Below are 18296 nucleotides of genomic sequence, written 5' to 3' on the forward strand. Positions count from 1 at the left end.
AATAATGTAGATAGAGAGGTAAAAATTGATACAAATGCTTGGAATGACATGGGGTTTTATTAGAACAAAAAAAAAAGTTCACAAAATGTCCGACAGATGGCGCGTGAAAGAACTCTTGCGCGCGTCATTTGGTGATGATCGTGTGCTCAGCTGCCACTTTCGTCATGCTTGGCCTCCCAGGTCCCCAGAACCTCAGTCCGTGCGATTATTGGCTTTGGGGTTACCTGAGGTCGACCGATATCTCTAGGGATGCAGAAAGAAAACATCCGACGCCAATGCCTCCCATAACTCCGGACATGCTTTACAGTGCTGCTCACAACATTATTTCTCGACTTCAGCTATTGTTGACGAGTGATTGTGGACATATTGAGCATTTCCTGTAAAGAACATCATCTTTGCTTTGTCTTACTTTGCCGTCCGAGGTGGCCGAGCGGTTCTAGGTGCTACAGTCTGGAACCGCGCGACCGCTACGGTCGCAGGTTCGAATCCTGCCTCGGGCATGGATGTGTGTGATGTCCTTAGTTTAGTTAGCTTTAAGTAGTTCTAAGTTCTAGGGGACTGATGACCTCAGAAGTTTAGTCCCATAGTGCTCAGAGCCATTTGAACCATTTTTTGTCTTACCTTGTTATGCTAATTACTGCCATTCTGATCAGATGAAGCGCCATCTGTCGGACATTTTTTGAACTTTTCTATTTTTTTGGTTCTAATTAAACCCCATGTCATTCCAAACATGTGTGTCAATTTGTACCTCTCTATCTACATTATTCCGTGATTTATTCAGTTTTCAAATTTATACTGACTTCTTGATCACCCAGTAGTACAACGGACCACACCAAAGTCAAGTAAACAAAGGCATTTCGTGCCAGAATCAACGGAGCTGTGTAGAGTGGTATGCAAAGCAAAATCAGTCAATATGCAAGCCTGTACTGGCCCGTGGCGTAATGCCTAACACAAATGACATTATGGATCATAACTCGAAAAAAAGAATTTGAGAGAAAAGTTTTATTTAACATTTTACTTTCTTGATGTATGCATTACGCCAACGAAATATATGTACTTACTTTTGAATCAACATGTATAAAAAGTTACAGAGATCTGCAAAGGGATTATTAGGTGGTTGTGCCTACCTGTGTCGGCTGCTGCGGTACAGGGGCTTCGCGGCGTGACGCGTCTTGCGGGTGTTGTGGGATGGTCCGGGCCGGCCTGGGAGGAAGCAGGCGGAGCAGGGCTGGAGTGTCCTTGTGGCGCGCAATATAAAGCGGCGGCCGGCTGCGGCTCTGCACTGTACTGCCCACCGCAATGGCCCCGGTGCGAGTCCTGCTGGCGTTCGCCGCTGCCGTCGCCGTTGCCGTCGCAGGCAGCATCCGTGAGTATCTCTGCTCACTGCTCGCGAACATTACCACGCTCGATGGGAACCAACTCCACGGGGGGCTCTACATTAATGCCGGCCCCGTGTTGTGATTTGAACTCTTCAGAGATCTTCATCTACTTTGCTAACCACTCATGGCGGAGGGTACTTCGCATAGTACCACCTAGGAGTGTTTCTTACCCTTCCTTTAGCGTTTGGAACGCTGGAAAGATGCCTACCTAAATTCCTGTGTACGCACTGTATTTAACATAATCTTACCTTTGTTGTATCTACTGGAGCGATACATATAGACCTGTCGCCTATTCCTCGATTCCTCAGTATTGGTTCCTGGAGTGTTGTAAATGTGCTTTCGTGCCATAACTGAATTTACCTTCAACCGCCTACCCGTTCAGGCTTTCCAGCATTTCTGTGACGTTGTTAATGTTGTACTCTGTCTGAATGCCCTTAGCACAGTAACTAACAAAAGTAAACCTAACGTTTGTGGCGTGGAGCCCGTGATCTGGCTACGGGTCTGACTATACGTACAGCCTCTCTTCGTCGTGGCACTAGGAGGGGGAGGATGGCGAGCCCATCACCCAACCTGCCTTTTACCCCTGGGAAAGATCCCCTGTATTCACGTGGTCGCAGGCTGAGTGCATGCGTCTGAAACCGTCCTGGTGGGACTCGAACGAGGAAACATTCCCGCCTCTATACGGTACTGAACGCGTAACTTCGAGGGCTGAAGTCTAGCCATATATCCGCTAGGCGACCAGTCACAAGATGGTAACTACATTTCTTTACTATTATATTACTGCATAATTCACGCACCTGTACTAGTGATAGAATTTAATTCACACGATTTTTGTGGAAATTACACAAGCTTATTTTCAGACTTGCTTGTCAAAGTCCAGCTCAACCGAAAGTACGAATTCATAATCTAAAATGTAACAATTTCGAAAATCAATAGCACTGGTGTATCTATGTATCTGCATATATCATACCCCGCAAGCCACTAAATAGTGAATAGCGGAGGGTACTTCTGGTGGCACTAAGTGATACCCACTTTCTTTTTCCACTCACGAATGGTTCGTGGGAAGAATGATTGTCACTAAGCCTCCGTATTAGCTCAAATTTCTCGAATTTTCGTGGTCGTGGTCATTTCGGGAGGAAGTAATGTGTCGTTCGACTCTTCCCGGAACGTTCTCTCTCCAAATTTCAATAGTAAATCTCTGCGTGATGTACAACACCTCTCTTGTAACGTCTGCCATTGAGTTTATTCAGCACCCCGGTAACGCTCTCGCGACGCCTAAACGATCCTGTGACGAAACGCGCTGCTCTTCGTTGGATCTTCTCTATCCCTTCTATCAGTTCTACCTAGTAAGGATCCCAGATTGATGAAGAGTACTCAAGAATCGGTCGAACAAGTTCCTTGTAAGCTACTTCCTTCGTGGATGAGCTACATTTCCCTAAGATTCTTCCTATGAATCTCATTCATAGGACTCCTAAATATTTTACGGTGGGTACTGTTTCCAGCAGTTTGTTGTCAATACTGTACTTGTAAGTTAGTGAATTTCTTTGCCTATGCATATACAATATGTTCCATTTACGTGCGTTAAGGTTGAGCCTGCACCAATCAATGCAAGCATAAAATATACCAGTTCTTGCGTTCAGCCAAAATCAACGCAAAACATAAAGTCACTGAAGTTCCATGCCTGCCCAACGATAACGTAATTCACGTAATTTTCCCAGGGCAGCTATAAAACATAGGTTAATGTATGTCCGGGTGAACACAACAGTATATTAATGACATACATTTGAACGCTGGTAAAGTTCCATCCAAACTAACAACATTTTCATTCAACTTCGGTGATTCTCGGCACAGCATCTGATGGACAGTGGAACTAAGCTACTTTTCGACATGGTAACGCGGCATTGTAATCCGCAACAGATTTAATGTATGCGGCGTTGAAGAGCTTGGACTGAATGAGCTGCCAGAGCTGCACGGCCTGGATGACAACATTCTGCCGATCTTGCTATGTGGGATAAATTGAAGATAAATAAAGCGGTACTCTAATCCGCGTTATGGCAGCCAGTCTGGAGAAATGTTTTCATGAACATAAATTTGTTAAGACTCTCGCTCTTGTTCCACAGCTTGACTGATCACCACGAGTCTCATCGAAGGAACTGTTCTTCTGCAATCACATTATGAGGTAGGCTACGAGACTGCTGGGACGTTAGAAAATATGTTGTAATCCGTGTGACGACACTGCATGTTCTATTTAACTGCTGCTCAATAAAGCCAGGCACGATTTAAATTCAGCAGCACCTCAATTTTCGCTTTAGGCATTCCACTTACCTTTTTTTCTTCTTCTGCCTATTATTCTTTAGCGTACTTCTCTTAGGACGGTTTTCAACTGGAGGCTCTCCGTCGTGTCCCGTTCTCAGCATTTTCCTTCGTCTGTTTCTGTGTTCGTTCACTTCTAATGTAGTTCATCAATCAAATTCTATATCTACCTCTTCCTCTCACTCCTTCCACTTTTCCTTCTATAATTGTGTGTTGCAGCCCATTCCTACGAATCTCCGGCCAAGATTCACTAATTCTTCGTTCTTAAATATGTCAGCCCACTTCACGTTAAGCATTCTTCTCTATAGCCACATTTCAGAATTTTCTGTATGTCTTTCTTGTGTCATTTTAGCTGTCCATGGTTGACTACTGTATAACGGTACGTTCTAGACGCTACATTTAACAAATCTTTTCCTCAACTCCATCGGCAATCGTCTAGCTGTTAGGAACTGCTTCATCTTTTCAGATACTGTCTTTCCCAAAGATATACTGCCCACTTTTTTGTACAGTTTCCATACCATATCATTAAACTTCCTAGGTACAGAAAAGATTTTAATTGTTTTATCTTTTTTCCGTGAAAGACTCTTACGCTTCCTTCTTGCTTATTCTCATCACTTTTGTTGTTCCTGCATTTCCTTCAATCCATACTGGTCGTCCTTTTTTGCAATACTCTTCAACATCTTTCTTGTTTACTTACTACTTCTTCAACTTACTTCTACAGTATTGTAAATTGGACGTTTGCAGGCTACATTTTCTGTGGAATTGCAATATTTATGTCAGTTCTTGAATGACACTTAATGCGACCAGCTGAGCGACGTATGATGCTCCGAAGACAACTCTGTTATTGTAGAGAAAGACACTGTTAAGTACGTAAGAATCTCTGTCGCGTTCGCAGCAGCCCTAGTATCACATGGCGAGCAGCTGTACAATACTCGCAAGCTGATACGTCACTACAAATTCGTGTATGTAAATAAGGAATGTTTTTTTTTTTCAAGTGCCATCCTGCACCAGAAGTAATTGTTCGATTTCGCTGACCCATACGTCGCTTAATATTGCCCTACCACACGCTATGTAGTACCAAAGAAAGCGTAGAGTCATTCGAAGAAAAAAATATCGATCTCAGTATGTCATTAATAATACAATAACAATATATGACGGGCCTTTTGTGACAATATAACTGCAATTCACTTGCACGGATCAGTAGATGTTTGACTTGTGCCACCAAGGAACGCCAGAAGAAAAGAAACGGAATATGATTTGCGGAAGCAAGCAGCCGGTTTGGTCTGGACCTAGAGATTTTAAGGACGCGAGGTAGGTGCCTTGAACGCGTGGGAACCGGTTCTGACGTAAACTACACGCGCGCTGATTTCACCTTCAGTTTTAACCTAAGGTTCGAAGTTCTGGCTGTTACTACTGATTCCGTGAACTTACCTTGCCACAATTCGTGTTTCAATGTAGTACAGGACTGATATAGAAATGAGGATACAATTACCTTTTGAATTATTGAATTCGCTTAGCGCTTTACCACATATAATTTATGTTAAGTCATAGTCTCTATACGTGTAGTTTGTTCACTAGCGAAGGTATTGCTGAAAAATTGACGCATTGTCAAAAATGTACATGCTGCATTTCTAGCTGTGAGACAACGAAACTTTCTCTGTCTGTAGGATTTCTATCGCGAGGAAAGAATTATAATATTAGTGAATACATAAGCCAATGACGAATCATCTTTCTTTCTTGCGTCAAAGATGGTTTATAGATTAATGTGTAGAGGGAAAAAACTACTTTTGGAAAGTAAATGTTAACATCCGATGATGGCGGAAGTTATATAAGAACAGTAGAATAAAACGATTTTCTGTTTGCCTGAACCCACAGTCCTGTAGTAGTCTAGCCTTTTGTTTTTTATAAAATATTTCCAGAACAGAATGTATTCCTTCTTAAAATGACCTTTAAGTAATTTATGTTGTTATAGCTATCACTTTAAAAAGGCATGGTATGGTTAATAAAAAATTAGTAACAATCAATGCCATTTTTTTGTTTTTCCTATAACAAACTGTATTTTATTGACTTTATTATTATGGTGCTCTGCATCTCTAATTAATAACATGTGCTTCGTTTACGAAAACGTGAACATTACCTAAATTGAGTGCCATAAACTCCTAAATAATTACAATCAAGAATTGTGTGTAAAATGTAATAAAAGTATAGAATATATGGCACAGAATAAATAAATATTTCTAAGGTAATTCCGTAGAACGAATTTTTATTCTCATTTGGGTCGTATTAGGAATATACAAAACGGATCCGCCAATTTAAAAAAAATCATGATTTGGCACAATAGATCTACGTCACTTTAATAAAGCTAGTAGCATCCTTAGGCATGTAAAAAAGACGTAAATTACACCTGCATGCTTCCAATAACTTTCGGATGTATCTAGACCAACGTCATTCATTAACTGCAATAGAATTATTGACTACACAAAAGTACCCTGTTTATACCCAAGGCAGTCAATTAACAGGGCACATGGCGAGAATCTGCTGTTATAGTTTGATATTAATTCAGTTATATTTATGGAACAAATAGTCTTGCAGTACTACTATTTATTAATACATCGAGTCAGTATTATTGTTTTGTAGCGTTACAGGATAAACAAAACAATCTACATAAGCTTCACGCATACTTAAGTTCAATCGGAGGCTGGGCCGAGACGACCTTGGATTTCTCAGCTGGGAATGATGGCCTAAGAAACTGTAGTGAGCTGATACGGTAATAACGAAGGCACTGAAAATACTGCAGCGAAGAAGAATCGTGCTTGTATACAACAAACCTGATTACATTTTTCTAACGTTGCTTGGTATTATGCCACTTCCAGGTTCCGCTGCTATCAATGCTTTCGTCAGCCTGTGTTACACACCACCTTAGACACATGTACAGCAAGAAAATATGCGAACGAAATGTCAAATAATAGTAAACATTTGCATGAAGACCATCAAAAAATCACATTATTCATTCTACAGGGCACACCACTTTCTCCGAGAGCAGAAAAGAACACTTAACATGACAACTGCAATCGGCATTCTCTGAAATAAACTACCAAGAAATCTCGTTGGAGGAAGAGCGGTCTTTCTTTTTCGTGAAAGACAGGCTTCCCGTGAAACCAACCAACTCTTCGGCCTGCCTATCCGCAGTAGTGTCGAGAGGGGGAGAGACGCCAAGTTGCAGCGAGCGCGGTTGTTTTCCACAGCACAGTCGAGTAGTGTCAGGCGGCTCGAGAGCACTCTGGCGTGGAGTCCCCCGCTCAGGGTCACGAAGTCGAAGGTACCCGGAAGATCGTGGAATCGCCAGGTCAGGGGCCTCTCAGGACTTAGCTGCGTCGCGAACTTAGCTTCCTTAACTCTCTCGAGAGCATTTCCTACGTCCTGAACCGAAATGAGGGATCTTTAGTGCACATTATATAATCACATTTAGGTGCGATAAGTAAAAGGAGATGACTTCAGTTATAAATGAAACTCTTTCGATAGTAGTTTGAAATAGGATATTCACTGCCTCGTTGGAATAGATCGATGCAAGCACCCAACTTTTCGCAGTTTATTTACTTATGTCAACCATTTTTCATACCAATCCAGGAGAATAATTTTCTTGAATCAAGAAAACAGGATAGGAAACGTAGAGTCGTTGACGTCGAGGTGGTTGTCGATGGATCGCTAGCTGAGATGGTCGGAGACCGGTCAGGAAGTTGGCTATGGTTTTGTTGAGAAGAACAATTCCGAAATTTGCCTAAACAGAATTTGAACGGGGAAACAGACAGGGTTTAACACCCTCCTCCTCTCAAATTCTTTCTACTCGCAAGACTACTTCTTAACCACGTTTTTCGTGATCTTCACTTTCTTTTAGAGAAGTTCTTCTGCGTCTTTATTTAGGGATTAAATTAAAAAAATAGTAATAAAAGTATAAAAGTAATTAAAAATTAAGATATGAATGCATGGCGTCAGGTATGATTTACTTCTGCAACGCCAGATATCGCGATGGCAGCTTATTTTTTGGTTCCAACGAGCGAGGCCATCTGATAATGAAGCATTAGCCTTGAAACTGGCCGTGGCAAAATGAGTATTAGACTAGGTGTAGCTGTGGAAGGTTTATTTCCTCAAATTGTAGCCTTCTCTCGGTTTCAAGTACCACTGCCAGACACACGTTATTAAACTTACTTAACTGAACAAAAAAAGTTCTTGAACATAAATAAATATTGTAATTAGACCACCTCGTGTAAGTTTCCATGGGCAGATATAGTGCCCTAAAGGCAATAAGTTACTTTAGAAAGAAACGAAAACGTTAAAGCAATTGCATAGCCACTGGAATTTGAAGTGAGGCTAGAGAGCAGTTTTGTGGCTGACAATACAATAAACGGATACGTTGCGTTGCGGTCTTTTCGGATACTTCTAAAATGAACACGGAAAAAATGAGGAAAGTGAGAAGAACGTCAAACACAGTTATAAATGCTGTAGCACACTAACATCTTTATCAAAGTGTACTTGTAAGGCTGATTATGTATGTGACAGAGTTAGAAACAACACCACTGTTACTTACAGTAATCAAGGAGGGAGTTATAATATTAACTGTAAAATGAATGAAGTATCGTTTATAATGTTTTTGTTCTTTTTTATTGCAGCCAGCTACATCCCTGTCTGCAAAAGGAATGACCCAGACATAAACAACTGCATCAAGAATGCAGTGGAAAAGCTGAGGCCAAAGCTGGCGGAGGGTAAGTAACACTGACTGCAAGGGCAGCCTTCCCTATGTTCAAGCGCGGGCACGGGCTGCTGTGTGCCGGCTAAGGCCCTCCAAGCTGCTGTCGTGATCCACAGGATAGGAGTGTGGCACGAGTTCGTGACTCACAGTGGCTCACTGTTCGTACATGGTCATCTGATAAACAGAAACAGACCCTTGACGTTAGAATTATCGGACGTAGTAGTATTTTGTAGCGTACGAAATCTCAAACGTGAACAGAGCTTCGGTTCTTGCTCTAATTTTACTCTGGTCCCGTAGAACTACGCGAGTCCTTACAACCGCTGCCTCTTATTCTTTAAAAAGTATCTTCAAATATTGCAGAAATAATTGAATTACTTTGCAGTTTGAGTTATGCGAGTATGTTTTAATAAATCCGTGGTTCTTGGAATAGCTGAACATTCGTACCTGTCGAAAGTCTGTAGCAATCAAATATGCAGGATGATTCCTTGATGATGTTACAGACTTTCAGGGATGATGTAGGAGCGTATATGTATCAAGCTGGGGCAAGGGACCATCGTCCAGAAACGACCGAGTAGAAATAAATAAATGAAAATTGTTCTGGTACCTCTGACAGCGGACCTGTTATACTGCAAGCTCTTTGCTTTCCACATTTTGGGAGGATGTAATACGATCCAAAACAAGAAAAAATGTGTAATGAACATGGACTCTAAAATGAATACTTGTTCAGTAGAAGAGATGTGTTTCACAGTAGCAAACATGAACAAGTGTTCCGGGTACACACTTTACAGTCAGTGTTCACTTCACATTTTTTTCTGTTTTTGGTCCACACACCTCCTCCCAAAACAAGTAAAGCAAAGAGCTTTCAGTAAAAGGGTCCACTGTCAGAGGCATCAGAACGATTTTCGTTTGTAACTTTTTTTCCAAGTCGGTCGTTTCCAAACCAGCATCTTTTACTTCAAATTGATACGTTTACCCTTCTCCGTGATACCAGAAAGTTTGTAACATCATCACGGAATCACGCTGTAGGTTCGACTGGCAGAAACATCGTTTACAGAAGGTCGGCCACAAATCGGGTCTCTCGTCATGTCTAGGGCCAGGGTACTTGGCTACATCAAATGACATCCTTGCGGTATTTTAAATAATTTGACGAAGAATAGCACAAGATAAATTTTTTGAGAATTTAAAATTCAAGATGCAACCAGTAAATCTCAGCGTAAACTAACATTATTTTTTGAGCTCGTGCAGTGACTATAGAATGTACACAATAAGCATGTGTATCATTGAACGCGAACTGTAAACGGAACTAAGAATGCGATAAATGGTTTCACTGTATCATCGTCAAGCACTGTGACGAAATGAAATGGCTCCGAGAAGCAGATCCCTGCCCCATGTGTCTAGAAAAGGAAGAATACTGATGTACGATAGAAAAGTTGCAGGGCTATTTGATAAAGTTTACTTACTTTCAGTATACCGTCTAATCAGTCTAGAAACCAATCGTTCTTCTAATTTTAGACCGATTACGAGTAGGTCATATGCTCTGATTCTTCGCTCGATTGAACGCCACTTGTAACACAAGATATTTAACATACCTAATTTTAGGAGAGCGCTAGGTGAGTTTAATGCATAGTGCGCCAAGATCTCTATAATTGCTACAACGCATCCAGTTTCAAACACAAGCCTTACTTCAGTATGGCAAGTTCTGATTAGACAAATGTGGCGAGCTACTGCCACAACCATAGCACCGCCTGAAGATGATCTAATTTAACGGTTGTAACCAGTCACTTCGTAACAATCGTAGAAATCTAGACGTGTTAAAAAATTTTATGCAACACGTGTAACACAGCTGCAACAGGTTTACATGTGTCAGTTGCCGAGGAAATTTAACGGGCTCATCTTCAGAAGCGCTTAGCTAGAGAATACGGAAACTACAGGTGCAAACACTTCCCATGTTTACCCGCTCGCACTGCTTACATAGCGGTCAACGTCTCTCGTCCTCGCATTGGAGGTCTTGTTACTTCATGTGCGGAGAGCGGTGTCTCGTCTGCTAACAGAAGTTGTCTTTGGCTTCAGAAAAATAGGTTATAAATTTTTGCCCGTTGGTTTTTGTACACTGATCATCCAGAACATTATGACTACCTGCCTAATAGCCGGTATGTCCACCTCTGTCTCGGATAACAGCGGCGACGCGTCGCTGAAGAGAGTTGGCGCCGCATCTGCACCTACAAGTCATCTGATTCCTGTGAATTTCGGGGAGGGGGGCGATGAGCTCTAACGATACGTTCAATAATACCACAGATGTGTTCGGTCGGGTTCAGATCTGGCGAGTTGTGGAGGCAGCACATCAACAGGAACTCGCCAGTCTTTTACTCGAACCACTCAATCACGCTTCTGGAATAGCGCATTATCTTGCTGAAAAATGCCACTGCATTCGGGAAACGTGATCGTCATGATGGGGAATACGTTGTATGCAACTAGTGCACGATACTCCTTGGCCGTCATGGTGCCTTGCACGAGCTCCACTGGATCTGTGGATGGCCATGTGAATGTTCCCCAGAGCATAATGGAGCTGCGGCAAGTTTGTCGCCGTCCCGCAGTACAGGTGTCAAGGAGCTGTTCCCTGGACGACGGATTCGCGCCGTCCCATCCGGGTGATAAAGAAGGTGCCGGCATTCATCAGACCCTGCAACGCTCTGCCACTGCGCCAACGTCCAGTGCCGATGATTACTTTCCCATTTCAGTCATAGTTGGCGATGTCGTGGTGTTGACATTGGCACTCGCCTGGGTCTTCGGCTGCGGAGGCCCGTCGTTAGGCGTGTTCTGTGCACTGTACTCTGCCCAGCATTGAAGTCTATGTTAGTTCCGCCACAGTTCGCCGCCTGTCCTCTTTCAGCAGTCTGCCCAGCCTACGACGTCCGACATCTGTAATGGTTTCGCTACTCGTTGAAGACACTCACCATTGCTCTCCTAGAACACCCGATAAGTCGTGCAGTTTCCAAGGTGTTCTTGCCGAACCTCCTCGCCATCGCAATGAGCCCTCGGTCAGACTCAGGTAGATCGCCTGTCTTCCTCATTCTACACATGGACAGCACGCTTACTAGCAGTCACTCATCTTCAGGGGTCGCTGCTATCGCCAACAGTGATATATATCGACAGTATTTCGATGGTCATTATGTTCTGACTGATCAGTGTACATAAAATGCGAAACTATTTATAACGGCTGTCTGCTTCTCACAAAGCAAGCAGCTGTAATTTGGAAGTATTTCTTTGTATTTTAGTTAGTTTTAAGTGACAACAGAAAAGAGATGGGTGTGGCTGCGTGTTACAGGGATCCCGGAGCTGGACGTGCCCAAACTGGAGCCCCTGTACATCCCCCAGCTGACCATCAGCCCCAACCAGGGACAGAACATCCGAGCGGTGGGCACCAACGTCAGAATCCACGGGGCCAGCCACTTCACTATCACCAGCATCACGTGCGTTTTCAGTCTAATAGCTTTCCTAGTCTTACGTTCTGTAAAAATTTGACACATTCAGCTAGTATCCTTTATTGTTGAAACCCTAACTGGCATCACAAATGCTAAATTGTAAACTGTACGTTTCTGATAATACTCTCGTACTTTTTCCCAAAGGGTTACAGAAAGTTGCCCAACAAGAAGTTATTTAATTCGTTTCTAAATTACCCCTGCATCACCTCTAAGATATTTAATACACTCTGGGAAGATTTTGAATATGTATCTGAGTCCTTTCTACAATAGTCTTAGCCCTTTAAAGTCTTTCTAGAGATCTTTTTGGTCTTGGCACAAATAGTTTCATTTACATTATCAACATAACGAAGATAAACACAAAGATAAATGCAATTTCACTGTAACAAACTCCTTGTGAGACGACCTCATAGACAGATTACTTATTTATGAATGCAGTTAAGCAATTCATTGTCTATGTAAGGTCCAGATATTTATGTGTGTCCTATAAATAAAAATTAAAGGCTTTTTCATTTTCATTCATGGTCTTTGAAACGCAAGACCTAAAATAGTACAAATATTTTACAGAGCTGATATACCAAAGCACGAGTTTTCCGCAGCGATAAAAATTCCCAGCCTGTACTTCGAAGCTGACTACGACGTCGATGCCAAGCTGTTGTCGATCACGCTGAAGGGAAGAGGACCACTAACTGCGAACGCAAGTAAGTTTCAAACATCCCATTTCCCTTAAGTTCACCAACCCTTGCATTTGGTATCCCTGAAGTGATCTTTAAATAACATACTGCGCACGTGAGAGGGCAAGGATCCTGTTGTCAGGTTGTTGCAGCATGTGACCTGGTATATGTGTAGGACACTCTTTATACGTGCAGGCTCTTCGTGAGGCAGAGGAGTACAGAGAAATGACATTTGTAGAAAGATGTTTAGTACACAGCGCTAGTTCATTACCGTTTCGGATGAGTGTATGTCGATACTGAAGCCGTAAAATCATGAAGTACCAACAGAACAAACATTGGAATTTAACTCTGTCACTTCAAAGATATTCCATATTTTGAGACTGAAATGGTCATGTTAAACGATTTAGAAACATGTGTTGAACACAAAGGTGTCAAGTAAATGTGAGTAGAGTGCTAAAACCAATTTACTGAACTGACACAAGTCGACAGCAGGCTACGGTTTCACCAACTGTTATGTGAAATGAGACGAAATTTATCTGAGATCGTATTCTGTGCGATGTAGTCACTAGAATTTGATGGCGTTGTGCGACGCATAGCATAAAAGAATTAGCCGTCGTTTTCCAGGCTCTTTCTGTTGTTTCTTTAAGTCCATGTTACTTTTCTGATTAAAGTACTTTCTTAACATAACATGTTTCACCAGCTGATGGGCACACAACTGTTGAGTTAGTTCACGTTCACTGCATGCAAATTTTTGCGCTCCACAAACAGACCGGAACAATACTTTTTCTACCACTACCGAATGTACTCGTACATGGCGCGACAATATTCTCTAATGTTATTACTCGTTTCACAAATAGCTTGACGAAATTCGAAACACTGATGTCCATATTATGAGAAACATTTCGAAAGCATGGATGCGTTCTTAGAAATTGGATGTACTTTGAGCTGTTGTCAGACTTTGTACCAAGGTCTCAAACCACAAGGACACTGCCTTCGTGTGGACGTAATTAATTTATAGAAACATTTACTTGCTGGGTTTCAGTAGATGTTCTGAACGATGGACTCTAAAGAAACAAGAAAGGAAAAAGAAACGTGTTAATAGAGATGTGGATATAGAGGACAACGACAGTAGCACCACTGGCTGAAGGAAAACCAAAGGGGGAAACTAAAAGAACGAAGGACGTTCTTTAATACCATACAGAATATGAATGCTGAAGAAACGAACCACAAATATTACTTAAGGACTTCATAACAAACGTCTTTTAAGAAAAAGAACTTAGTAGTAAAGTAAGAGAGAGGCATAGCACCTCATGTAGCGAACCAACTGTATTGAACGGAAACAACACCAGTAATTACGAGCTGCTGAATCAGGTGCAGAGGGACAAGAGATGACAGCTACATCAACAAGGCGATGCCTTCGTTCATTGATAAGGAAAGGGTAGTTTCGTCTCCTTCTATTTAATCATTTACAGATTCACTAGATACGTCAAAGATGGTAGCTGATAAGTTTTTAAATATTTATAAAGTGGCTCATTTTATCGAAGACAAAAAACTAAAAATTTGTTCAGTAGACTTCCATAACGTAATACCAATAAATCGTGAAGAACTTTAATTTATATAAAGTTCCTTTCAACGATATGTTGAAATTGTAATTATTATCTTTGCTAATATGGTTTACGTTGTTTGGTTATAATTTACACCTCCTTTATTGCAGCTGAGTGCAGCGGCGATGTTGTTCTGAAAGGTCAGCTCGTGAAGAAAAACGGGTCTCCTTACCTGTACTTCTACAACACTGAAGTTTCTATTGATGTGAAACACGTACAGATCCATTTGGAAGGGCTCTTTAATGGAGACAAAGTACTGGGTAAGTACGAGAACTATTTGATACCATTTTACTTCCCTTTTATGTCGTGATCGTCAGCGAATTTTATGTAACTGCAATAAATTTGTAGTGAAACACACGACAACGTATAGCAAAGGGAAAGTGGGGAACATCTATAAAACTGGATAAGCCGAAACTTATTATGAACTGTAGTTACATCAAAACTATCAGAGAGAACGATGAAGAATTATATAAAGATAGTTCTTTTAAATCTACTCTTGCTCATAAAATAATTAACGAAACGCGTTTAGCACATGTAGCAATCCGCTGCTCTTTCTTGAACGTATCGTGTACTTAAGGGTTTATTTCGATGTCAGACGGAAAGCACGGTTGGCAAAGGGCCAGTGAAAAATGCTATCATTTCATGAGGAATAGCACTTTTGTGGCAATCCTACACTGCAAAAACAAGTTGGCGACACAATCGGGGAGAGAATAGAAGGCAAACAAAACTATGGAACAACGTAACCTGCGGATAAAATGGTTGATCTGATGGAGAAGATTTTTTTTTTAAGAAATTGGTGGACACATCGATTTTGCACAGAAGATTACAGTTCGAAATATTTTAATCGGTAGCACTCACTCAGAGCATTATAAAACATGCAAAGTTTCACACGGAAAGCTCGAAATCTCAAAAGTGTTCGTGTTGGGAGAAGGAAATCGTTATTACGATTCACGAGTGAGAATCTGAAACGTTTAGGGAGTAGACTTATCTGTAAGATTTATTTATTTGTTTCTTACCGCAGGGTGAAGCGACGTAAGTAATTTTGATACTGTAGCTGTTTTTGGTATGGAGAGAACGAGACCGATATCGTAGTGGATGTTCGTTCCTATCAAATGAATATAGAGCTTTTTCCTACTCCGAGGTTCGCACAGTTTCCATTTGGCGGGAGTACAGTTTACAATATATAGAGAAAATCACTTAATCAATGGAAGACACTCTTACTTTTAGTTTCCACCTACGATTAAAATTTTTTGTCTGGTTTCGAAACCTTAAGGTTCAGATAAGGCCTTATCATCCCATCGCGAGATGGTCATTAGCGATGAGGCAGAAATTCGGGTTGGGCGAAGCATGGATTTGAAATCGGCCTAGATCCATCCCAGAACTTGCCTTAAGCGATTCAATAAAATCACGGAAGCCTAAATCTTGGTGGCTGGTCAGGGATTTGAACCACCGTTCTCAGAATACGAGTCCTGTGTGCCGATCGCTACTCCACCTCGTTCCGTTTTTAAATTTCTGGTCTACCAAGTGCCGAGGGATTCAATTCTGCCAAGCAGATTTGAAACGGCGTCACAGAGTAATGCCTCAGCAAACATTCACTTGGGGCAACTGGGGGAAACGTGCAGTATCTGAGCCGCGATGCCAAAACCGCGGTTTGGTTCCGGCTCTTGGCTGCTGCTCTTATAACTGCTTCGCCAAGCTCTCTGCTATAACTCCAGGGGAAGTGCAAACAAAGGAGTCTTAATTGCACGCTAGATGGCAGCTGCTTCGTGGGAATTATAATTATTCACTCTCTCAGGTTGTGTGTCAGCAAACGCACGTATGACTCACGAACGGAAGCAGTGAAGTTCGTTTTTTGTTCGATTCCTGTCTTTTTCTCGAGTTGCTCAGTATCATCAGTGAAGGTGAATGTGCGATGTGCTATGCTAAAGATGCCAATGTGAGACAGAGAGATGTTTGTGCTCTATCACAACAATAGCAAATGCTAACGTTATAACTTCCTGAAAGGAAGTCATATTTTGCTTACAACTGTTAAGGATCATATTTTTGGTGCTACAATTTCTGCGTTTACACCATTATAAAGCACAAACGAATTGTGTCATGTCATGGCATAGATACTGCTTATAAGTTATGGTTTATTTATTTCCCACTTTACCCCAATGGAAGCGACAGACGTGACCACATTAACATAATTACATCACGCACGTTAATTCTCAGGTAGATTGAGTTACAAATGCGACTGTAAGGAGTAACAGAGAGAACAAAGAGGGACTTGTACACCTCAGAGACTAACTAGTCAACATTACCATTATTTATAGCATATAACTGTTCCGTGACGTGACATCAATTGTTTGTACTTGATAATTGACTAAACGCAGAAACAGCAACAGAAAAAAGAAACCCTTGTCACCGATAGGTGAAATATAACGCCCTTTCAAGAATTTAGACCCATTTTACGGGAAGTTAATAATTTTGTAATGTGTCATAAAGCACAATACTTGAAACCGCCGACGATGGAAGCTCTTGGTATGTTATGCTGAAACATGCTGTTATCCGATTTTCTTCTGAAATATCCATCAACGAAAAGAAAGTGTTCGGCTCCACAATGTGGGAAAGTGCAGTTTAATGAAGAGATGATTAGAATGGAATCTGAAAAATACTGTTGATGATAACAATAATGTTATAAAATAATTAGAGTACTAGTAATTACATAATGAGCATGTGCGAGAAATCCACCAATTGCACCAGCAATCTCATAAGACCTCTCGCTCCTTTTCCTCATGTTTGTAAATTCGCTTTTGATAAACTCCTCTTTTTCACAGCACATATAGGGATAGAGTTTGTACGAACTGAAAAGTAATTGTATGGTTCTGTTTAGGTGAAGCCACAAACCAGGCGCTGAACGAGAATTCCGGGGAGTTCTGGCCGACCATCAAACCCATTGCCGAGCAGACGATAGCAGAAGTTTTGCTTGGAATCGCCAACAACATTACATCACATTTCACCTATGATGACCTGTTCCCTAAAAATTAATAAACTATATTTATCTTATTTCTCAGACTATTGTTTTCTTAAATTTCCTTCACACAATTTAGTGTAATATTTTAAGCTGACAATTATCCTGTTACTGTAGATGTATTCTAAGACTGTCCTCAGTCCATGAAATATGATGCAGTTGAGTGTGAAGAAGAAACATACTCTTACAATGAGCGAAATTATGAACACACAAAGGAATTGAACTGTAAGGACCATTTTCAAAGTACAGTGTGAAATTTATTGTGCTTATCAGATGAAGACCACGAAATTGTTTTTCGAACCCATGCTTTCAGCTAAACTGTTGTCTCGCCATAGGAATGAAGAGCATTAATTTTAAAAGAAAGGTTTTATTTCGATTTTTCCGACAATCAAATGCTCAAATTAATTTATTGGCCTTTCCACCAGTTTTCCAAAAACCAAGTGAATTATTACTATTTACTGAAGAAGCTAGCGAGACGCAGATGAAAAACAGCTTGGGCATCAAATCCAGTATGAAACACAAAAATAAGTTTGGAAGCCTGGATGTTGATACTGATGAAACTAAGGCAAAAAGTGTAACACTTTGATGCTATTAACGACAGCAAATATGATCAACACATGATGTCCGTGGCGTTTTCCTTGCGAAGATGTTCTCGTCCCGCCAAGATTTTGTGGCGAAGGACTGCGGTTAGCAAAACACTTCCCAAGATCATTTCAGTACTGAATTATTTTGAAAACCGAAAAAAGTTGCACTTTACCACGTTCCTATGGAGATATTCATGTCACATTTGAGAAAAATTAAAATTTGTCATATTTGCCTTACAAAATTCATCGTCAAATATTTTGAACATCGTATCTGGGAGGTAGTTGAGGACGAAAAATAAGCTATTTATAATTAACACTTTTTACAGAATCGCTTACTATGGAAAGCCGTGCTAAAAGTGATTTTTTCTACAAAATACGTCATTAAACACTCGTACGCAATAGTAACGGTCTCAGATACGTAAAAATGGTATAAAGTATGTTCATACTGATATCATATAAAGAACAATATGCAGGTGGTGCATTTAGATACAACTGATTTTGGT

The 18296-nt window shown here is 41.1% G+C and overlaps 1 protein-coding gene across 1 annotated transcript; it reads left to right on the plus strand.

The window, feature by feature from the left end:
* The first annotated feature begins 1282 nt into the window (after positions 1-1282).
* LOC124777879 (protein takeout-like) lies at positions 1283-17251 on the plus strand. The gene is made up of 6 exons (XM_047253419.1): positions 1283-1366; positions 8360-8452; positions 11765-11909; positions 12486-12619; positions 14307-14456; positions 17072-17251. Exons 1-6 carry the CDS (start codon positions 1300-1302, stop codon positions 17224-17226), a joined length of 744 nt encoding a protein of 247 aa, XP_047109375.1. The 5' UTR covers positions 1283-1299; the 3' UTR covers positions 17227-17251.
* The last annotated feature ends 1045 nt before the right edge of the window (positions 17252-18296 follow it).

Source organism: Schistocerca piceifrons, chromosome 2 (genome assembly GCF_021461385.2).
Source record: "Schistocerca piceifrons isolate TAMUIC-IGC-003096 chromosome 2, iqSchPice1.1, whole genome shotgun sequence".
Lineage (NCBI taxonomy): Eukaryota > Metazoa > Arthropoda > Insecta > Orthoptera > Acrididae > Schistocerca > Schistocerca piceifrons.